This window comes from Phocoena sinus, chromosome 4 (genome assembly GCF_008692025.1).
Source record: "Phocoena sinus isolate mPhoSin1 chromosome 4, mPhoSin1.pri, whole genome shotgun sequence".
Taxonomy (NCBI): Eukaryota; Metazoa; Chordata; class Mammalia; order Artiodactyla; family Phocoenidae; genus Phocoena; species Phocoena sinus.
The window spans coordinates 133,006,768-133,030,178 of record NC_045766.1 but is presented as its reverse complement, the minus strand read 5'-3'; the positions used below and the strand labels follow the sequence as shown (position 1 = coordinate 133,030,178).

At 47.1% G+C, this 23,411-nt stretch overlaps 1 protein-coding gene across 1 annotated transcript in view; it reads right to left on the bottom strand.

Moving 5' to 3' along the window:
- HUNK (hormonally up-regulated Neu-associated kinase) overlaps window positions 1–23,411 on the bottom strand; it is a 108,519-nt gene that overhangs the window by 60,558 nt on the left and 24,550 nt on the right. The window contains exon 2 of the mRNA XM_032631234.1: window positions 5,209–5,501. Within this exon, the coding sequence (XP_032487125.1) occupies window positions 5,209–5,501 (293 nt within the window). The remainder of the gene's footprint in view (window positions 1–5,208; window positions 5,502–23,411) is intronic.

Genomic DNA, 23,411 nt, shown 5'->3' with positions numbered 1-23,411 from the left:
TTCGTTTTTGATTAGGTTTTATCTTCAGAAGCGCTGTATTAAAACCAAATGAGTTTTTAATCTTTGATTTATTTACAAGATGGGCAATTTGGTAAAACATAAGAACAATTTGTTAAGTATGTACCTGAGTTATTTATTCAAAATGAAACCTTTATTGAGTTCCTACAATGCTCCGGAAACAAATTCTGTTGATAAAATGAAAGAGCTGGTCATTCACTAAAAAGATGCCATTCTACAAATTGTGATCTGAAAAATAAACAAATTGGTATGAAGTCAATGAAGAAACTCCCTTAAAATTCCAGGGAGAATATGGAATATTCCAGAAAGAACATGAATGGGTGACCAAAAGCTTCCATCCCAGTGCTAACTCTGACACTAACTGTATCCGTTCAGTTTCCCTTCATTTATCCAACAGAGTCTCTCTGTGTGAGTACTGGGCTGGGCGCTGGGCTATATGGTGGCCTATGCAGAAGACAGATAGCAAACAAGCCAGTTATCTTGTGAAAAGTGTTTGGAAATCAAAGTAGAAGGTGCCGGGGAATCTATGACCAGGGGTCCTAGCCTGGAGGGCATCCTGCAGGACGTGAGCTTCCTAGCTGGGACCCGAAGGATGAATACGATTCATCCAAAGATTGCAAGGGCAGTACAAGCAGAGAACAGCTGTGAGGGCTTGCGCACACAGAACTCAGCCTCTGTGGATAAAGTGAATGAGGTGGACTCAGTAGTAGTTACGGCAAACACGTACTCAGTACTTCCTAAGGGTCTCCGTGTTAAGCACTTGTTATACATGAACTGACTCATTTAATCCTCACAACAAAAACATGGAGTGGATAATCCCTAATACCTGCTGCGTAGCTCTGGAAAGTGAGGCAAAAAAGCCTAAGTGATTTGCCCAGTGCAGCTTTTTTCTTTCCTCATAAATTTATTTATTTAATTTATTTATTATTTTTGGCTGCATTGGGTCTTTGTGGCTGTGTGCGGGCTTTCTCTAGTTGCGGCGAGCAGGGGCTACTCTTCGTTGTGATGTGCAGGTTTCTCATTGCGGTGGCTTCTCTTGTTGCGGAGCATGGGCTCTAGGCACGTGGGCTTCAGTAGTTGTGGCTCGTGGGCTTCAGTAGTTGTGGCACGCAGGCTCAGTAGCTGTGGCTCACAGGCTCTAGAGCACAGGCTCAGTAGTTGTGGCGCATGGGCTTAGTTGCTCCGTGGCATGTGGGATCTTCCTGGACCAGGGCTCAAACCCATGTCCCCTGCATTGGCAGGTGGATTCTCAATGACTGCGCCACGAGGGAAGTCCAGCAACGGTGCAGCTTTTAAGTGGTAGACCCCGCACGTGGACGCAGGCGGTCTGGCTTTAAAATCCACATGGCCGACCACCGTGCAACCCAGTCCACAAAGTTGTCACGTTTTTTCAAACTCAGTTAAACAAAAAACCTCTGATCTATATAACCAGCACCTCCAGATATGTGCTCAGGCCCTGGTATCTCCAGCAGCCCCCGATATGAGCAGAAGTCGCTCCCTTCTCGTCTGCCTTGCCCTCTCTCCCCTCTCCAAGGAAACTTAAAAGTTAAAACAGCTTCTTAAAACCCCCCACCAGTACAGGAGGGGCTTGCTTCTTGTCAGTCCCCTAAGAACAAAGAAGAGTCCCCTCTCTTGCCCCATAGTCCTCCCAAGTGCAGAAGGTCCTTCCCCAATACTGATGAGTGAATAAAGACACGGCTCTGGGAGCAGCCGTGCTGACACACAGGCTCCCGTTCACTTTGATCGTCTGTGTCTCTCTCCCTGTCCTCGGGCCCCTATGGCTTGTCTCTTCCTGCTTAGGGGATGGCGGTACTGTGTTACCCAGGTATGTTTTGTCTGTACAGTTTGATTGGACTTCGTTATTTTGAATGAACAGAGGAATCTCAAAGTAGCCTCTTGGCAGAATCAGTATTCTTGATGATGGATGTGAAGAGTCAACGCTCTTCGTACAATAGGAAAATCATCAGATTTGGGCACCCTGCTGGGTGAGCCCGGAAGAGAAAATGAAAAAAAGAAAAGAAACCCTCATTAGATTTTAAACCGAAAGCGTCTCAGGCAATCCTCAAATGGTGTAATGAAGAAGTTAAGACCATATTCTAACTTTGCAAAAGTGAACGACAACCCTGTTGTAGAAGACACAGAAGCTACGGCAGGTCCAGTTTTAAATGAAGTTCTCTGCCAGCTAAGGAAATCTGCTTTATAGACGTTCAGTTTCCTTTTTTCCCTTCTACTTGTAATAGTTACAAGATTTTTAAAGATTTGCTTCCTTTAAATGATATTTAAATGGTTCTGGAGAGATAATTAAATATTTAGATTTAATTTCACAGGAAATGAGGGCTCTGCTAGGCATTAAGTTGATGATGACATGACGATATAGTACCAGCCTCATCAGGAGCTGTGCTTTTTAAAGCATCCTCTAACACATAACCAAAATCCCTTTAAATCATATAATGTAGCCACCAAAATTCATCCTAAATCCTTTTGGAAGATCCAAACTGTTTGCTCAGAACTCTTCCCGCCAGGGACTCCAGGACATCTCTGAAATGCTATCTAAACTCTCTTACTCATTTGAAAAAATCTAACCTCAAAATAATTTATGAAATTCACTCCACCTCCATAGCATAAAGGAGAAGATTCTCCACCACTGAAAAAGGCTACAGCATATAGAATACCAGCCAGATTACGGCTGCTAAAAATGAGACGTATAGAACCTTTCAAAATCAAGACAGTCCAGGTACAGCCACCCATGAATATATTCTAAGCAAACATTTTCCTGTGCTGTCTCAACCACCTAATCACCTATGCCCATGTGTGCACAGGTGACACTCATTAACATGATTTCTAGAGAAGAAAACAACACCTGTATTTCCAATCTTCCCTAACTTTAAAAGATCTGAGCCTTTGCCACTATTGGCTGATGAATATATTTCCAGGGAGGGGGGAAGTAGACCGCTGGAGATCAGAGAGAGAAAAAGCACACCGTCTTTGCTATCAAAACATTATTAAATTCATTCCTTTGACATTCTGACAGTAATTGCACTGAGAGGGATTGGATTTTGTTAAAATTACTTTAAAAGGGTTGTTGAGAATTTCCTGTGGGAGGGACCAGCGAGCGATGCACACAGCCTTTGCTGGCTTTCCCTTTGTTGTCCTCCAAGCTCCAAGCTCGGTGCACATCTGATCTCTGACAGCACGAAACCCTTGTAATAACACCTTGAGTCTCTTGGAAAGCTCTTCCCCGGGTTCTGTCTTCTGCCGTGACCAGCTGAGTGGGTAACCCAAGCTGATTCATTCCTGAGGTTTCTGCCTTTGTCATCTTAGTCACCAAAGACAGAAGCAGAAGCACTTACGACCATCATTTTCCTAATAACGGCAGAGCTCTGACACGGCAGGTTACACAAGGGTATTGTTGGAAAGAGCCAAAAATAGCATTATTCACTTAAAATTTCTGAATGTTCCCTTCCTTGCTGATCGAAACTCAAAGAGTTCTAATGAATCGTGATTTCGTGACAATGTGTGTGACTAAAAATATGTACAAGGAGAGGTTTTCTTACCTTAGTGAGAAAAGGATGTGCCTGAATGGGGCCTGGCCAAGGCTGGCTCCCTCCCCCAAGTGCCACCCCTCTGCCCCTGAGCCCGGGACCTCCCCACAGTGTCCTCCCGAGCCCGGGACCTCCCCACAGTGTCCCAGATTCAGGCACACAAGGTAGAGCATCCCCCGGTGTCAATCCCATTGGTTAAGTTAAGTGAAAGAAGCCACTTATAAAAGACCATATATTGTTTCCATTTATATGAAACGTCCAGAATAGGCAAGTTCATAGAGACAGAAAGCAGATTGGTGGTTATTACCGGGGGGCTGCTGGGAGGGCTGGGAATACGGGGTGACTGCCAATGGGTACAGGGTTTCTTGTCTGGGGTGATGGAAATATTGTAAAAGACACAACTCTGTGAATATACTGAAAATGACTGAATTGTACACTTTAAAATGGTGCCTTTTATGGTATGTGAGTTGTATCTCAATACAAAAAATTTTAAACGTATGTGTGTGCATGTATATATAATTCCTTGATCTTGCTTTTGTAAATGAGAATCAAACATGAGCCCTAATTTTTCTCAACAACCCGGAGTAATTATGAATTATAACTCCATGAAGGAAGAACTATGCATTAATTGGTGAAGTCAACACTTTCTTGGGAGGGAAAGAGGGCGCTTTCATTTTTTGATTTTATTGTATCGTATTGGCCTTATTTAGTCTAGCACTAAAAGTTAGCACCCACCGCCAACGGCAGCACTGCTAAGAACCCTGTTTCCACTCAGTCTGCTTGCAAAGCTCCTCCTCGGGAAGGAGCAGTCTGTTTAAAAACAAAAGTTTGATTTTCATAATTATTTGCAACGTCGGTTTGGCTTATGGAGAACATGCCTAACTTTCAAGGGCAAGTTCACACTTCACGTGGTGATTCAATTCCATTGAATGAAACAGCGATTAAGCAACTACCATATGTAAAGCAAATACGATGAAAGCACCATCACTCGTTGAAAAAAACAATCTCACGCCATCTTAACACTGATGCTTCTTTCAGGTACCTGAGCAACTGTTCTCATTACTTTGCAAATAATAATAATGAGAGCCGCCAACACTAAACATGCCCCTTACTATGTACCTAACGCTGTCCCAAGCTCTTTCCGTATATATATAGTTTTTCTTTAATTTTTTTTTTTTTTTTTTTTGGCCACGCCGTGTGGCAGGCAGGATCTAGTTCCCCGACCAGGGATCGAACCCAGGCCCCCTCCATTGGGAGAGTGGAGTTTTAACCACTGGACCACCAGGGAAGTCCCTCTTTCTGTATATTAACTCATTTCCCCTTATACCAACCACGAGATAAGTATCGTGAATATTCCCATTTTACAGAAGAAGAAACTGAGGTTCAGAGAGGTTAACTAACTAGCCCAGGGGCACACAACAATTAAAGGAGAGAGCCAGGATGCAAACCCAGGCAACTCGGACTTCAAACATTATTCTTTTAACCTCATGTCAGCATTAACCCGACTCACAAAACAAGTCCACGAAACAAAACTTCAGAAGAATTGTAAAACAGGCCGCAAGGACTCAGCCTTGCTTGGAGCACGCTGAAGCACAGTGCCGTCCACTCAGCACAGAACTGGTGATCGGCATCGTGGTGTGGCCCTTACCTGTGGACCACCCCGGCCCGGTGCAGGTGCTCCACCGCAGAGATGAGCTGCCTGATGTACCTGCGGGCTTCGGATTCCTCCAGCCGCTTCTTCTCATATATCTTGTGCATCAGGTTGCCCCCAGGACACAGCTCCATGACCAGGTAGTAGCTGTTTTCTGTCTCTAAGATGTCAAGGAGCTGGGTAATGTTAGGGTGGCGGATCATCTGCTGGATCTGCCCCTCTCGCCGAAGGTTTTTGGTGACATAGGTGTCTTTTTTGGCTCTCTTCTTGTCGATGACTTTTATGGCCACCTAAGGAGACACGAAGAATATGGCTGTTGTCAGACACTGCAGGCAAAGTTTATTCCCTGACTCCTCACAAAACCCTAGGAAAATACATAGCTGCTCACCTGCACCAGGAGAAAAACTTTATCTGAAATAGCATCGAGGGAGAAAAGAAAGATGTAACATCAGCGAAGATCAAAAGATTCAATTATGAAGGAGGAGAATGAAATTTACTCAAGCAAACTCAAACGGTGGTCCGGAAGCCTCCGTGAAGAGTCAGCGTTGAACTTGGTTCTCCGCAGGGTGAAACACCAAGTTCTCCTCCAGCAAAGGGCCCCTCCCCGCTCCCTCTCCGGCCTCGCCACCATCCCTCCAAGTTGGGTCCCCCCATGACTCCATTTCTGAAACGACCAAATCTGCCCCATCTTCAGTTCTAGGGCGTGTTTAGGGAGCTGGGGGATGCAACGCCCGGTGATGTGGCACCCCTGCCCTTCCTCCCAACCCTCTCTCTGCCCTGGACCAGGACCTCAGGCCAGGCTACCTCTGTCCAATGGTTACCTCTTTCCCTGTGAATCACTGTACAGGTTATCTCTTGGTCCCAAGTCCAGAGAGGTATCTCAACTGCCCACTGGATGCCCCTCCTGGGTCACTTCCCCCACAATCAACATGTCACATGTGTGGACCCTCCAGCTTTGTATAAAGGGAGAGAAGGGGGCAGGGAGGGAAAGGAGAATGGAAGTAACGATGGCATGAGGGAGGGGAAGGGAAGTTTGTCCCTTCTGCCCAAGCCTGCACCCTTCCCCACTCTCCCTTCCTTCAACGGCTGTCACCAATCCACTCACCCGGCCTTAAAACACACCACCGTTTGGCCCTCTTCTTTTCTTACTATGTCTTCGCTCCTCTCTAATGTGACCAGCCAGGGACATCATGTCGATGACTTCTGCTAACTGCCTTCCTCACTTTCCCTTCCTTTCTGTTCCCATGCCAGGTCGGGTTCATTTAGGACCTTGTTTCGCAATGCCCCAGACGCATTGTCTCTACGTGAGACTCCAGCAACCCAAGGGATGTTCTCATACAAGGCTACCAAGCCACTGGGCTGCAGGACAAAAACAGTGGACCTTCCATTTCTATTTATTTCCTTTTCTGTAATTATATTTTTTAACGGCTTCATAATGCACTCAATGTGCAGAGGTGTGATATAGATCAATCAGTAAATGATTGATAGATGATAGATAGATAGATAGATAGATACACATTTGCAGCAAGGGGCTCAAACGTTATTTTCTTGACAGAAGTTTGTAATAAAATAAAATAAAAGTCTACCCACCACTAGCCTAGACTATGACATCAGCGTGCTACCTCTTTTTCTCGATGCTCATCCTGGCCCCTTGAATTCATACTCGAAATCAGTGGGTCTGGAACTCTGATTTCTTGCTTAAAGCTCTTCGGCGGCTCCCTGCTGCCCACAGAGCAAGGTCCACAAGCCTCAGCCCAGCCCTGAAGCTCCCTCCCCGTCAACCCCGCCACTGTCCAGCCCCGACTCCCAGTTCCCCGGGGCGGGTCTCCTCACTGCCCAGACCACACGTTCTGCTACTCTCCAAGCTTGCACTCACAAGCCCACTTCACCCCTTCAAATCCGCCTGGTCCTGCAGACGCTAACTCCAGGCCCACCTCCCTTCCAGGAAGTCTCTTCAACCCTCCTTCCTTACGCTCTCACCACACCCACTGTCTGCGATACCATTTAAAGCTCCTACCCCTCCCTTAAAACAGGGACTGCTCCCCCCTCACCACACACAGCACTTTATAAACAATGAGTGAACAACAGGTCACTAACTGAGCACATCAGTGAACCTTTTTTTTTAACCATTGAAGCAAAAATAGCTGTAACAGCTTAATCTATTATCTCTTCTGGGGAACAGTCTTTTTTTAAGCTTTTTTTTAATTGTGATATAATTGACCTATAACACTGTATCAGTTTGTACAACATAAGGATTTGGTATATGTATATATTGGGAAATGGTCACCACAGTAAGTTTAGCTAACATCCATCACCACAGTTACAAATTTGTGTGTGTGTGTGATGACAACTATCGAGATCTTCAGTATTAGCAACTTTCAAATATACAATATTGTTAACTGCAGTCACCAGGCTGTACATTACATCCTCAGCACTTATAACCAGAAGTGTGTATCTTTGGACCACCTTCACCCACATTAATGGAGGTTTTCAGGCCCTTAAACCAAAGATATGACTAAGAGGGGACAATCAGCCATTGGACCAGACAAGCTGGGGGCCTGTACTGTCCCTGGGCCATGAGAGGCTGGTGCTGTCAGCCCACAGAAGTGGGCTGTAGTTTGGCCTACGAGTCCAGTATATATGAAACTAAAAGCTTTAAAAACTGTACTCATTTGTGTGTATATATGTATAACACATACGTGTACATATATATACATACAAATATATACCCATATCTTGTGGAGGTGGAGAGAAAGAGGAATGCTGGAAAGTACAATTAGATTCTGTCTTTGCTAGAGTCTACGTTGCAATGTTTTAAAAATTACACTCTTTGGCAGTGAAATCCTCAAATGTACTCTGAATGAGTAGTCTGAAAACCCAGCAGTAAAACAATCTGCCTTTCTTAACAGAGCACACAATTATTATTAGGATAATTTATTTAGCTCTTTAATTGCCCGGAGTAGGTTATATAACAGCCACCCAAAGACGTTAAGGCCCCATCCGTGGACCATGTGAAAGTGACCTTATTTGGAAAAAGTGAAGGATGTTGAGATGAGATTCACCTAGATTATCTGGGTGGGCCCTAAATGTCATCACAAGTGTCCTTATAAAATAGAGGCAGTGGGAGATTTCACACGAATACACAGAGAAGTGGTGAACGGGGCAGAGATGGCAGGGATGAGCCACAAGCCAAGGAATAATGCAGCCCCACCAGAAGCCGGGAGAGGCAAAGGACGGATCCCCCTAGAGCCATCAGAGGGAGCATAGCCCTGTCGACACCTTGATTTTGGCCCAATGAAATCGATGTTGGACTTCTGGCCTCCAGAACTGTGAGAGAATGCATTTCTGTTGTTTTAAGCCACCAAGTTTGTGATAATGCATTACAGCAGGAAACTAACACACCAGGTATCTGTTCCACCATCATTTGCCATCTTGGTTCCCAAGTTCTACTGTTTCTGAGAGTCCCTCAGTGAAAACCCTGAACCCTTAGGCAGCCTCACCTGGAGAAGGTTTTCCATAAAGCTCCCTCTCTATTTTTAAACACCCTTACTTGTAAGCGACCTTAAACTTATAAGCTCTGCATTGATAATACTGAAAATGTAATCCGTTCTTGATTACACAAAACCATTTAATCAACTTCATCTGTAACAACTGAAAAGGGAAAAACTGAATTGGAAGTTAAGGAAAAGGCAGTGATCGATGATCAGCAAAGGGAGGCATCTAATTTAATTTGACGGTAATCAGAGATTTACAGGCACTAATTCTCCCCGGGGGGAGCCCAGGGTGATGATGGGTCTCTAGCTGAAAAGATAAACTGCTTTAGTCAGGGGAGTTTTAAAGAGTAAAATTAAATCTGCACAGACTGACTGAGGCCCCAAGTCCCAGGACCACACTGGAACTCCCAAGCTGGTCGTCGAGTGTGGGAGGGAGGGGAGGGGAGGGTGTCAGGGGAGTTTCTGAGTTGCATCCTGAGCACGTTGGGACAGGAACTTTTGCTGTGAAAGGTCAATAAAACGAAGACTCCAACCCTTCGATGGATCCAAGTTGCAAAGCCTCCTGAAATTTTACAGAGGAAGCCGTTTTCAAAGATTGCCCCCATATTTCCGAGTAAGTAGCAAAGTCTTAAGGTGCTAGGAACTTAGTAGAGCGAGATTAACACAGTGCCAGTATACCACAGCTGAAACTGATCACTCATCAACTTCTTATTAAGAAGTTGCACTTCTGTGACTTCCCTGGTGGTGTAGTGGTTAAGAATCCACCTGCCAATGCAGGGGACACGGGTTCGAGCCCTGGTCCGGGAAGTTCCCACATGCCGCGGAGCAACTAAGCCCGTGTACCGCAACTACTGAACCTGTGCTCTAGAGCCCGTGAGCCACAGCTACTGAGCCCGCGTGCCACAACTACTGAAGCCTGCGCACCTAGAGCCCGTGCTCCGCAGCAAGAGAAGCCACCGCAGTGAGAAGCCCGCGCACCGCAATGAAGAGTAGCCCCGGCTCGCCGCAACTGGAGAAAGCCCGCGCGCAGCAACGAAGACCAAAGGTCACCAAAGAAAAGAAGTTGCACTTCTCACAGTATGGCAACTCCCACCCCACCTCACTCCCCAGGCTCCCGCCAAAAAAATACCTATCAATGATGGATAAAATCAGCAAACTTTTAAATAACTAAGCTCATACGAAAGAACAGGAGACCCTCCAAGGCCAAGAAAAAAAAAAAAAAGAGTGAGTAGATCTAAGATGAGGAGAGGGCAGCTATGGGGTAGTGAAATAGAAGATACAGGAAAGAAGGAGTGACTGCAAGGAAGGATCCTGAGGAAGGAAAGGAAGAGGTGGCAGAGCGCTCTGCAGGGATGGGAAGCACGGCTCCCTCCCACACGGGAAGGAGGAGGGACCGAAAAGCGTGAATCCCAATTCTCCAGGAGAGGCGCCAGCTGCGGAAAGGTATTCATGCTTAATGGCCCCTGTGACGTATTAGGAGAAAAATTCCAATATAGAATTGTACTTAGAATGCGGGATGCACAAAATCACATGGCTGCAATCACGGCACACACTCCCACAAACCAATTGGTACCTAAGATAACGTACATAAAGCACTCAGTACAATGTCTGGCACATAGTAAGAGCGCCTGAAATTGACATTCTTATTATCATTATCATTTTACTTTCACTGAGGCAACCTGTAGAGGGTGAAAAGCATTTAAGCTTAGTTCAGCCAAGAAGAAAATGTGCACTTCCTTGACCTGTCGCTTTGGCATATTTAAAAAAAGAAAAAGAAGCTTGAACCTCATTTCAGCGTTTTGAACTCTCTGGAATAGAGTTGCTTTTAAATCCCAAGGAGGAGGTTTAATATCAGTCTAGTCTCTCATCTTCTTTAAATATTGACTTAGTTGAGACTGTCTACGTAGGATCAGAGTTAACAGGATTTAAAATTCATCCCTTCATCCTGGATCACCATTCACTGCCTTTAAAATTCACTCCTCTGAAACACATCGAGGGTTGTTCACATAGCCGATCTCCAAAATGAAAAGGCAGATGCAAAATGGATGGATCTTCCATACAACGGAGAGGGAGGGAAACACCGATCAAAGAAACTACTCTTTAATATCACAGAAATATACATATATGTTTTACCCATTGTACAATGTATGCTGTGTAAGTTCAGCCTTTCTTTAATTAAAGCAATTTTATACCACGATGTTTTAAATAATCAGAATGCACAGGGAATAGGAGGCTGTCATCAGCAGGATTTTCTTTTTACATGGAAATTAGCCAAAAAGAGCTTCCTTTCCAGAACATCTTGGTTTCTTAATAAATACTGTATGTTAAACTCAAGTGAATCTTTTCGTCTTCAGCAAACATTTATTAACCACCTAAAATATACGTGACACTGTTCTACATGCCAAGAGTACACCATGAGAGAGATATGGATCTTCAGGCCCATTTGCGGCCATAATTCAGATTTTTTAGAGTGGTTTAAAATGACCATCTGTCATGGGCTGAACTGTCTCTGCCCACACACCCCACCCCCAAATTCACCTGCTGAAGCCTTAATCTCTAATGTAACTATATTTGGAGATAGGGCTTTTAGGAGGTAAAAAGGTTAAATGAGGTCATAAGGGTGGGGACCTAATCTAATAGGATTGGTGTCCATATGAGAAAAGGAAGAGATACCAGAGATCTCTCTCTCCACACATGCACAGAGGAAAGGCCATGTGAGGACACAGCAAGAGGAAGTCCATCTACAAACCAAGGAGAGAAGCCTCACTAGGAAGTAACCCTACTGGCACCTTGATCTTGGACTCCCTGCCTCCACAACTGTGAGAAAATAAACGGCTGTCACTTAAGCCATCCAGTCTGTGGTCTTTTGTTATGGCCACCCGAGCAGACTAATGGACCACCCGAGCGTCGTACAATTCTACTATGCAGAAGAGTTAACTGTAAGAACCAAGGGCTAGCGTCCATTCTCCAAGGACTGGGGTCAGATCTGATAGTTCCTTTCCTGCCCTCCCCCAGTTTTCCACACCCCGGCAGTTCAGAGGGTGGAACGGCACAGCAGCCAGACATACAGATTCCAAGGTTGGGTGCCTTGACTTCAAAGCCTGCCTCTGCCACCCGGTAGCTTGGGCCTTAGTTTCCTCGCTGTTATAAAAAACGGAGCGGGGCGGGGCTTCCCTTCCCTGGTGGCGCAGTGGTTAAGAGTCCGCCTGCCGGTGCAGCGGACACAGGTTTGTGCCTCGGTCCGGGAAGATCCCACATGCCGCGGAGCGGCTGGGCCCATGAGCCATGGCCGTTGAGCCTGCGCGTCTGGAGCCTGTGCTCCGCAACGGGAGAGGCCACAACAGTGAGAGGCCCACGTACCGCAAAAAAAAAATACAAAAAAAAAAAACGGATGGGGGATAATAGTACCTATCTCGTGGAGATGCTGGGGATATAAATGAGGAAACCCAGGAAGGATGGTGCGCACCGGGAACATTTCTGGAAGCCCTCGGTAAGTGTCCACTGTTAGGATTTGCATGTCTTGTGCAGGAAGAGAAGCCAGGAAGCCCCTGCCACCCAGCTTCCATCCCCATCACTACCCCCGTCAGGGTCCCCGGTGCCTCTCGACCACCCAGTCCACAAGGTCACTCTCCCTCCTTGTCTCCTGCTTTTCCTCCCAGCCCAGTCTTCCCAAGGTTCTGCCCCAGGCCCCATCCTTCCTCACATTAGGGATGTACAGTCCATCTCCTCCACTTCCAGGACTCCTACAACCGTCCATATGCTGACCAGTCCCAACACCTCCATCCTGCTTACGCCTCTTCCCCGAGCTCTGACGGCCCCGTGGACACCTCCCATTTGGGTGGTCCACTGGCTCTCCAAACCCATCACTTCCCCCTGGCCCTCCCTGGGGCTCCCCAGCTCAGCCTGAAGCACCTCCCTCCATAGGTGTCCTTGCACCCCAACTGTGCATCCTCCTCCATCCAGCGCACCCCTAGTCCCCCATCTAGTTAATCACCAGGGCCTGTCACCTCCACCTCCTAAGACCTCCCCACCCCCTCTCTTCCCCCATTCCATCTGCTGCTTGCTGCACCACCAACCTCTCCCGCCCAGATGTCTCCCAACCCCGCCCACCACTGCCTGAAATTCCCTCCCACACAGGGCTGTCTGGGTCAGGCCAACTCCCAACTCCCACTCCTCTCTCCAACCTCAGATTACAGTTTGCTTCTCCATCCCAGACTGGCTCGGGCCACCCTGCAGTTCCCCAGCTGTCACACCCATCACACACACCCTTAACGGTGTGGGACACCCTCCATTGTCATTTCCAGGAAGGCAGGACTTGCCCAGCCTCCCCACTTTTGTGTTCCTGGCTTCCACACTGTGCTTGGCTCATTTAGGACAAGTACGTGAGAGAAAGAAAAAAAAAAAAGAACAAAAGGTCCCAGCAGTCTGCTACAGTGGGTCAGGATGGTGAGCTGGGGGTCATCTCTATGCCTGCCTTGGGTAAGCTGGCAGCTAGAGCCCTCCCCTTCCTAAGCTACAACACAGGCAGACCAGAAGCCTTCCCTTCAACCATTAAGGTTATAAAACGTGATGCCACCTGTGGACGTGGTTTCAGCTCGTGCGTGATTGTGATGCGGAAACACTCCCTTCCCCTTTTGAGAGATGTCACCTCGTCAGAGGCTTCCCTAACCAGCCTAATTAGCGCTGCACCCACGCCCTCCAGCCCCGCCCCCATGGCAACACTCATAATCCCCTTACTCTGTTCTGCTTTTCCACTGGGCTCCAATAGGACATTCCTCCTTCACAGCATCAAATTCTCCCAGATTTGGGGATCAGCCCTGCCGATCACCCTTCTTCAAGTCTCATCCTTTTCGTAGAATACTCTTCCAGAACCTCAATCCCCGTTGTCACTTCAAACAGTGCTCAGCCTTCCACGACCTGTGCCGAGCAGTGTCAGGAACAGAGAAGAAGCTCAAGTAACGTGTACTGGACCAATGACACAGCCAACAATTGTGCAGGTTAAGGAGAGAGGAAGGGAGAAAGGGAGGGTGGGGGAGAGGGAAGATGGATGGATGGCTCCGGTCCTTCACACTTACACGTGAGCTCTGTGGATTCCCGGATAGAAGCCAGACGATGTACCCTAAATGCCCACGCTAGAAAACAGATTAGATGACATGGAACAAACAGTATCCTTGGTGACCCTCTCTGGGTGAACCAGAGCAGACAGAGAAATTCAGAAACCCTGCTAAGCTAAAGGCGGTGGATTGTGGTCCCCTGCTCACCACGTGTGGACTGGAGCTGCCCAGCCATCCTGCTGCAGAAAGCAGTTTCTTACTTCCTGTGAGTCTGGCTGAGAGCTGGGAGAAGTCACCAAGGAGAAGGTGTGCTGGAGGACACCCATGACCAGCGGTGAAGTGTGCCGTCTGGGGACCTGGTGTCCACCACAGAAGCAGCCTCATCCTTCCCCCTCGTGCCCACTAAGTCCCTCCTGCCCCAACATCTTATTCTGGCTTGTGCCCCTGCCATGTACCTTCTCCCTCCTAAACTTGTCTGAACCATCTGTCACCTTCTCTAGAACAGCTAATCTAGAGGGGCAGGAAAGTTCCCCCAAGGCAAGGACCACCCCAAAGCACCCAGAATCCCCATTTCTCCCTGAGAAAGAGCCAAAGTCCTGACAGCGCCTGGACACCCATCTCCCTCCCATCTCCTCTCATTCCCTCTGCTCACTTGCGGGCCTTCCTGTAGTTCCACGAATGTGACAGGTGTATTCCCGCCCTGGCCACACACTCTCTCCCTCACCTCCAAGACTTGCCAAGACGTCACCACTCAGAGAGGCTCCCGTGACCCACCTATTTACAGCCACACCCACCTGGCACTCACCCTCCCCTCGATCCAGTCTATTTGTCCCCATAGTGTTCATCACCTCTTAAATCCTACAGAACTCACTGACTGAGTGTGGAATCTGCCTGACCCATGACAGCTCTAGAAGGGAAGAAACAGTTCTTTGTCTCCTTTGCTGTCATGTTTTCAGCATCCAGAATCGTCTCTGGCTCATAGACAACATTCAATAAATATTTCTTGAATGAATGAATGAATGCAAGTGCAGTTGGAAGAAAAAGATTCTATTAACTATATCAGAACCTGTTATGGACCAAATTGTGTCTCCCCTCAAATTCATATGTTAAAAGACCTAACCCGCAATGTGACTACTTGGAGATGGCTCTTTACAGAGGTAATTAAGGTTAAATGAGGACATAAGGGTGGGGCCCTGATCCAATAAAACTGGTGTCCTTGTAAGAAGAGGAAGAGACACCAGGGATCCACTCACAGAGAGAAAAAGCCATGCAAGGACACAGCAAGAAGATGGCCATCTGGAAGCCGAGGAGAGAGGCCTCAAGAGAAATCTAACCTGCTGACACCTTGATCCTGGACTTCCAGCCTCCAGAACTGTGAGACGATAAATTTGTTGTTTAAGCTACCTAGCTGTGGTATTCTGTTAGGGCAGCCTGAGCAGACTAATACAGAATCTTCATGAAAGTTATCAGTGATGATAGGATGGCTTGCTCTATAGATCTCATTACAACAATAATATCTAGGTGACCATGCTGGCTGAAGTGAGTTAAGCAGGGGTGAGCTGGAGGGGACATCCCAAAAGCCACAAAGAAAACAGCAAGGGACTGAGGACTCTGAGGCTCTAGCCCAAGCCTGAATTCGGTGTAAAAGGGCTGAAAACTGTGGTGATTAGCTTGACCCAGTGGGAAGATTTGAAAATAAATTGGTTTCACGCCTTTTTCCCGTAGAAACAGTGTATGTGTAAATGCATTGGAGTAGAGAGTGTGCCTGTGTGGAGGATACTTACTTAACAGAAAGCAGAAAATATCCCCCGCTGGCTTTATAATTAATTTCAGGGTAGCTCCAATTCACAGAAAAATGATGTTGGACAGCACACACAAATCGCTCTTTTATGAGGGCCCATTAATTACTGCTATTTATGTCACAGAGCACAACAGCTCTGACCCCTGGCTCCCCGCCGGCTGTCTTTGTGGAAATGAGGGGGGAAAGTTTCTTTCCCCAGTTTAAACAACAGAGCTCATTAGGGCTGATCTCGGTGATGAGAGCAGAAGTCAGTGCTGGGCAGATGTGAGCAGAATCCAGCTCGCAGTACGGGGCTGGGAGACCCTCCCACACCCACCCTGGGAAGTTCTGAAGCCACCATCACCGGGGTTCCCTGCGCCCTGACTCCAGCTCCGACTGAGAAAGCAAATCACGTCCTGACACCCTAGAAACATCCCGTGGGTGGGAAACCAGAAACTGGTTCCTGCAAGGAGGAAAAATGCAAAGCACAGAATTTTGAGAGAGCTATGTAGACCAGCCAGGCTGCCCACAAAGGGCAGTAGTTGTGCAGTTGTTGGAATTCCTATCAAAAGCCCGCCTACTTAGTTAGAATATGCATGCCTCATCTGTCGTCAGAATGTATTTATTATCCACAAGGATAAAAGTAACCCCCAATTCCCTGCCCAGTTGGAATTCACCAAAGCTCATGAATCCTATGGGGAGATGAGAATTAAATGATGAATTAAAACAGGTAGTGCGGGCTTCCCTGGTGGCGCAGTGGTTGGGAGTCCGCCTGCCGATGCAGGGGACACGGGTTCGTATCCCGATCCGGGAAGATCCCACATGCCGCGGAGCGGCTGGGCCCGTGAGCCATGGCCACTGAGCCTGCGCGTCCGGAGCCTGTGCTGCGCAACGGGAGAGGCCACAACAGTGAGAGGCCCGCATAACGCAAAAAAAAAAAAAAAAAAAAAACAGGTAGTGCTAGAATCATTTCTCCCTGGTTTTGGAAAAGGGTCAAAAAGCCCCAGCTCAGTAACAGATTACAAGCTTTTTAAGACCATGGGTAATTCATCTTGGTATTCCCCACAGTGCCTGGCTCCGAAAGCACCAAATATATTAAATCGATAAATATATTGGTTAAAAAACTGAATGTCCATTTGTCTCAAATACTCTTCAACTCCGATCCCCCAGGAGCCTCTTCCTGCCTCCAATCCTAACTCCGCCCCACTTTTTAATGACCCAGAATGTAACTCGGGGCCAATATGGAGGAAGCCACAAATTACATCATCTAGAAGCAAATCGATCCGTGGAATCCAAAAGATAATGGGATGGTTAGGCTTGACTACCCCTCGCCAGCCATCAATGTCAACTGGCTGGAAACAGCAACTCCCGGCTGCCCGCGGGACACCCACACGGAGAGCCGGCATCCAATCCTCCCATCACAGCCTCTCCAAGATCATACCCGCCATGCTCCTCCTCTGAGTGAACCGCTCTCTGTGCTCCCCTCACTGAGGCCATCACCATCCCCACCTATTGGCTGAGCACTTGACTCCCTCTCCTTCTCCCCCCCAGCCCCCAATTCCCGTGGCAAACAGTCACCAAGTCTCTTCTGAAAGTTTCCTTCCTCGCCACCCCCACTGCAGCTGACCCAGCCTCCTAAGGGCTTCCTGGCGCTCCCTCAGGTCTCCACCTTCTTCCTTCTCTACACACTGAGGCATCAGAGGTTTCTTTCTAAGGATGGCTATGATCATCTTCTGTGCTCAGAAACTTTTAAAAGAAACTCGATCCCTTGAGGAGAAATTAAAACTCCTTCATGATCTGGCACAAGCCACCACGCCCCCTTACCTCCCCCTCTGCATATTTTTTTTTTGAGCAAAATTTTGACTAGCTTACATTCTATCAACTTTCATTTAGCCCGACTGCTGTCAGCCAAATGACATTTTCATTCTTTAAAGGGTTTCACATAATAGTCATAGTGAGACATATAGTCATGAAGTTTTTGTTTGTTCTTTATTATTTATTTTTATTTCCATAAAAGACACCTAATATAAAATCAAGCATTATTTTTTTAACATCTTTATTGGAGTATAGTAGCTTTACAATGTTGTGTTAGTTTCTTCTGTACAACGAAGTGAATCAGCTATATGTATACATATATCCCCACATCTCCTCCCTCTTAAGTCTCCCTCCCACCCTCCCTATCCCACCCCTCCAGGTGGTCACAAAGCACCGAGCTGATCTCCCTGTGCTATGCGGCTGCTTCCCACTAGCTAGCTATTTTACATTTGGTAGTGTATATATATCCATGCCACTCTCTCACTTTGTCCCAGTTTACCCTTCCCCCTCCCCATGTCCTCAAGTCCATTCTCTACATCTGCGTCTTTATTCCTCTCCTGCCCTTAGGTTCTTCAGAACCTCTTTTCTTTTTTTTCTTTTTTTTTTAGATCCCATATATATGTGTGAGCATACAGTATTTGTTTTTCTCTTTCTGACTTACTTCACTCTGTATGACAGACTCTAGGTCCATCCACCTCACTACAAATAACTCGATTTCGTTTCTTTTTATGGCTGAGTAATATTCCATTGTATATGTGTGCCACATCTTCTTTATCCATTCATCTGTCGATGGACACTTAGGTTGCTTCCATGTCCTGGCTACTGTAAATAGAGCTGCAGTGAACATTGTGGTACATGACTCTTTTTCAATTATGGTTTTCTCAGGGTATATGCCCAGTAGTGGGATTGCTGGGTCGTATGGTAATTCTCTTTTTAGTTTTTAAGGAACCTCCATACTGTTCTCCATAGTGGCTGTATCAATCTACATTCCCACCAACAGTGCAGGAGGCTTCCCTTTTCTCCACACGCTCTCCAGCATTTGTTGTTTGTAGATGTTTTGATGATGGCCGTTCTGACGGTGTGAGCTGATTCCTCATTGTGGTTTAAATCAAGCGGTATTAAGTACACCATTCAGTGGCATCAAGTACGTTCCTATTGTTGTGCACCACCACCCATCTCCAGAACTCTTTTCATCTTGCAAAAGCGAAGCTCCTTATTCTTTAAGCAACAGCTATCTGTGACCCCTCCTTCGGTAATCACCTTTCTACTCTTTGCTTCCATGGGTTTGATTTTTCAAGATTCCCTATAAGTGAGATCACGCGATATTTGTTTTTCTGTGTTTGGTTTATTTTACCTAGCATAATGTGCTCCAGGTTTATCCATATTGTCACAAATGGCAGGAGTTTCTTCTTTCTCATGACTACATAATATTCTATTATATATAGGCCACACTTTCTTTGTCTGCCCATCCAACAGATATTTAATTTGTTTCCATATTGTGAATAATGCTTAACAATCTGTTTTACGCTTTCTTTTTCATACTAAGTCTCTGATGTCTGGTGTGGATTTTACACTCACGACACATCTCAGTTCAGACCAGGCACACTTCCAGTGTTCCACAGGCAGACGTGAGAGTGGCCAGGGTTAGACAGGCAGTCCTGGTTCATGACTTGGACCAAGTCACTCACCCTCTGAGCACAGGACCCAGCACGCTGTCTGCCTGAGACAGAGAACTCAACAACAAAGCCTGGTGAATGAAGAAAGGAATGAAGAGATGCTCCTTGGTCTTCATCTGCACATCGTGTAGGAGAACACAATCACACAGATTTGTAGCGAGAATAACATCACACCTTTTGGAGCCAAACCAAGGTCAACCTCCAGAACTGAGGAAGTCGCAGGCAAGAAACTTACCTCAGTAAACCTCGGATTGTTGATCGGTAAACTGGGGGTGATGGTGGTGGCCGGGATACGCCGCGTAAAGTGCTCGACACGTAGTGACTGTTTCATTAGTTGAGTTAAAACTGAGCAAACAATGGTGACAACACAGTGGGATAAGGATATTACTGCTCTAATCACACCGTGCTAATGGGGAGGGGAAGGAAGGGAGGAAGGGAGGAAGGGAGGAAGGAAGGAAGGAAGGAAGGAAAGATGGAAGGAAGAAGGATGGAAAGGAAGGAAGGATGGGAGGAAGGGAGGGAGGGAGGAAGGAAGGATGGAGGGGAGGAAGGAAGGATGGAAGGAAGGAAAGAAAAGAGGGAGGGAGGAAAGGAGGAAGGAAGGAAAGAAGGGTAGACTGCAGGGGCAGAGGGGGGTGTCTCACGGAAGCCTTTAAGAAGAGGACGTACTGCTCTAGGTGGAAAAGAGTTCACCAGCCCCCAGAAAATAGAGGGAGGGCAAAGGCCCGGTGGAGGGAGAAATGCGGTGGTTCCAGAAAAAGAAAGTCAAAATAATAGTTGCGCACCCCACCGAGCACAGGAATCCTTATCAGCCCTCCCGTCTCCAGCGCCCGGGACGCTGCTGCCCTTTCACACGAGGTCCTCAATCAGTGTCTGCAATGGCTTCCTCGCGCCACATGCACACAAAGCTTCCTTCCTCTCCGCGTAAATCACGCGTTAAACATCAGGCCTCGCCCCAGTGCCCTGTGCTCTTCAGAACGCGAAAACTAGGTCCTTTTTCCACTCTTGCCCTGATTTATACGCATCCATTTATGGTGTCAGCATGTGTGAAAGGAGAATTTGTGTTCCTGCAATGACACCATAAATCCTCCCGGTCTCTCTTCCATTTGCTGGGAATCCTGAAAGCTCCGCTTCCACTGACAGCAGATAATGGCTTTAGGAAGGGCCAGGAATTCACAAGCTGATAACAAAGGGGCTCGGCAGGCAGTGTACGAGTGTTCGCAAGGCACCTGTGTACAGGGTGCAGCAGGCTGCGTGGAGAGGGGCCTGGGCGAAACCAGAATGCTCCAGTACTTGATTCTTTTTTCGTTTTAATACAGGTTGTCCTTTCAATCATTTTAATTAACGTCTCCCAGTGTATTCGTTTGCAAGGGCTGCCGTAACAAATGCCATCAGATCGGGTGGCTTCAACAACAGAAATTTATTTTCTCACAGTCCTAGAGGCATAGAAATCTGAGATTAAGGTGTCAACAGGGTTGGTTTCTTGTGAGGCCTCTCTCCTTGGCTTGTGGATGGCTGTCTTCTACCTGAGTCTTCACGTGGTCCTCCCTCTGTACATGCCTGTGTCCTAACCTCCTCTTCTTTTAAAGACACCAGTCAGGGCTTCCCTGGTGGTGCAGTGTTTGGGGGTCCGCCTGCCGATGCAGGGGACACGGGTTTGTGCCCCGGTCCGGGAGGATCCCACATGCCGCGAAGCGGCTGGGTCCGTGAGCCATGGCCGCTGAGCACTGCGCATCCGGAGCCTGTGCTCCGCAACGGGAGAGGCCACAACAGTGAGAGGGCCCGTGTACCACACACACACAAAAAAAAATTAAATAAACTAATCTGTTTGGCCAAGAATTAAAATTATTTGTCAACTCAACTGTATCGTCAGTACCTGGGAAACACTTTTTGTTTTTCTGATTGCAAAAAGTAACTGATGAAACAACATGAAATATACACACACAGCAACATAAATATTTATATAGTCAAGTCCAATAAAGACTCATTTCAAGAGAATAGACTATCACAGACTTCAAAAGGATGTTTCCCACTTACAAGAAAGGTATCACTAACTATGAAATACATTTAAATTCTGAGATTTTTTGTTTTTTAAAGTTTTGGTGGAGGTATACCTGTGATGGGAGTTATTACCCAGTTTATGATTTCCTACACTACTGGGTCCCATACTGTGAATTTGGGCCAAGTACCAGTTATCTATTTCTTCCATCAAAATGAATGGAGCTTTGTTATGTCAAAATCAGGATGGAAAGATTTTAATAGTGTCTTTCATAGGAGACAAAATTTACTGGTTGCAAACCCCACCTCTCCCCCTTCAAAAAGAAAAAATAAATACTTTGATCATTATCATAGTTTTTAAAGTGGATCAGTAGTGATAATCTCATATTCAACACATTTTTATCGTTACATAAAGAAAAGATTCATAGTGCGAATAGTATTAAAAATTCATTTTGTAGGGCTTCCCTGGTGGCGCAGTGGTCGAGAGTCCACCTGCCGATGCAGGGGACACGGGTTGTTGCCCCGGTCCGGGAGGATGCCACATGCCGCGGAGCGGCTGGGCCCGTGAGCCATGGCCGCTGAGCCTGCGCGTCCGGAGCCTGTGCTCCGCTACGGGAGAGGCCACAACAGTGAGAGGCCTGCGTACCGCAAAAGAAAACACAAAAAATTCATGTTGTAATTAGGATTGGGTCTCTGTGGTCCAGATAACTCGATCAATCAATCAACGTAGGCAACTGTCTGGATAACTGAAGCTATGCAGATATTCAGAGCGGCTAGGGGTCCGTGTAGCGATCTAACTTGTCTAGCTGAGCTGTCTGTAAGCATAAAACCAACGAGGTATTTGGGCAATTGCCACTTCTTTGTCAACCGCATAGTGTGAAAACAAATTAAAAAGTACACGCGTAGACCACAGTCACCAAGCCATAGAAAGCTCAGACCGGGACTAGTCGTATTTATTAAGTACTTGCCAAGCAAGACTCTGCAAGACATTTTACATGCATTGTCTCATGTAACTCCCATAGATCCTATTATTTTCCTTTTTTTTTTTTTTGGCCACACCACATGGCATGCGGGATCTTCGTTCCCCAAACCGGGGATGGAACCCATGCCCCGTGCAATGGAAGTGCAGACTCTTAACCAATGGACCACCAGGGAAGTCCCTTTTTCCCCTTTTTACCAGAGGGGAAACTCTCGTTTTACACAGATTAAGAAACTTGCTCACAGGTCACCCAGCTGGGATCTGGTACAGCCTGAAGTTGACTCTCAACCCACAGCTAAGCTCTTCTTGCCATGTAGAGGGGCCACTGGATCTGAGTTGGAGTCCGAGCTGGACTACCCAGTGGATTATTTGATTATTGTAAACAGCTAAATCAGGTAATTCTATGTAACCAAGAAAAACAAAAACAACTTATTTTCCTATCCACATTAGTCACTTAAAAAGCCTAATTCCCAAATCTCTACATCTTCCCACTGCTTCATAAGACATCCTACGCTAACTGTCTTAGCAAACGGGCAGTAGCTCAATCACCCACAGGATCACAGCACTTGGTGAACAGAGAAAGAAATCGTCCAGGTGGGACAGTGTGAACCGAAAAGGGCAAGTGACAAGTTTCAACATTAGCTAAACACAGATGTGACTGAGGCTGGGACCTTAACTCGGACACCTCGAAAGCTCTCTCCAAGAGGGCTACCAATTCCTTCCCGTGGGAGAAGTGCTCACAGTGTATCCACAGCCAGGTGTGTGGACCAGAGTTATTTCCCAGGGACTAGAGGGGAACAGGGTGGATGGGAATGGTCAGATCCTTCTCTTCACCTCCTTCACCCCTGAGGGAGCATCCCTCTGCCCTGGCAGACTTCACTGCCTCACCCAAGTCAACCTAGCAGACACACCCCAGGCTCTACGGGGTGTCATGGGTTGAACTGTGCCCCAAAACATTCAAGTTGAAGTCTTAGCCCCCAGTACCTCAGAATGTGACCTTCTTTGACATAAGGTCACTGCAGATGTAATTAGTTAAGATGAGGTCACTAGGGTAGGCCCTAATCCAGTGACTGGCATCCTTATAAAAAGGGGAAGTTGGGGGCTTCCCTGGTGGCGCAGTGGTTGAGAGTCCGCCTGCCGATGCAGGGGGCACGGGTTCGTGCCCCAGTCCAGGGAGATCCCACATGCCGCCAAGCGGCTGGGCCCATGAGTCATGGCCGCTGAGCCTGCACGTCCAGAGCCTGTGCTCCACAACGGGAGAGGCCACAACAGTGAGAGGCTCGCGTACCAAAAAAAAAAAAAATAGGGGGAAGTTTGGACACAGTCGCACATGGGGAGAAGGCCACGTGAAGGTCAGAGTTATGCTGCCACAAGCCAAGGAACTACCAGAGCTAGAGGGGAGGC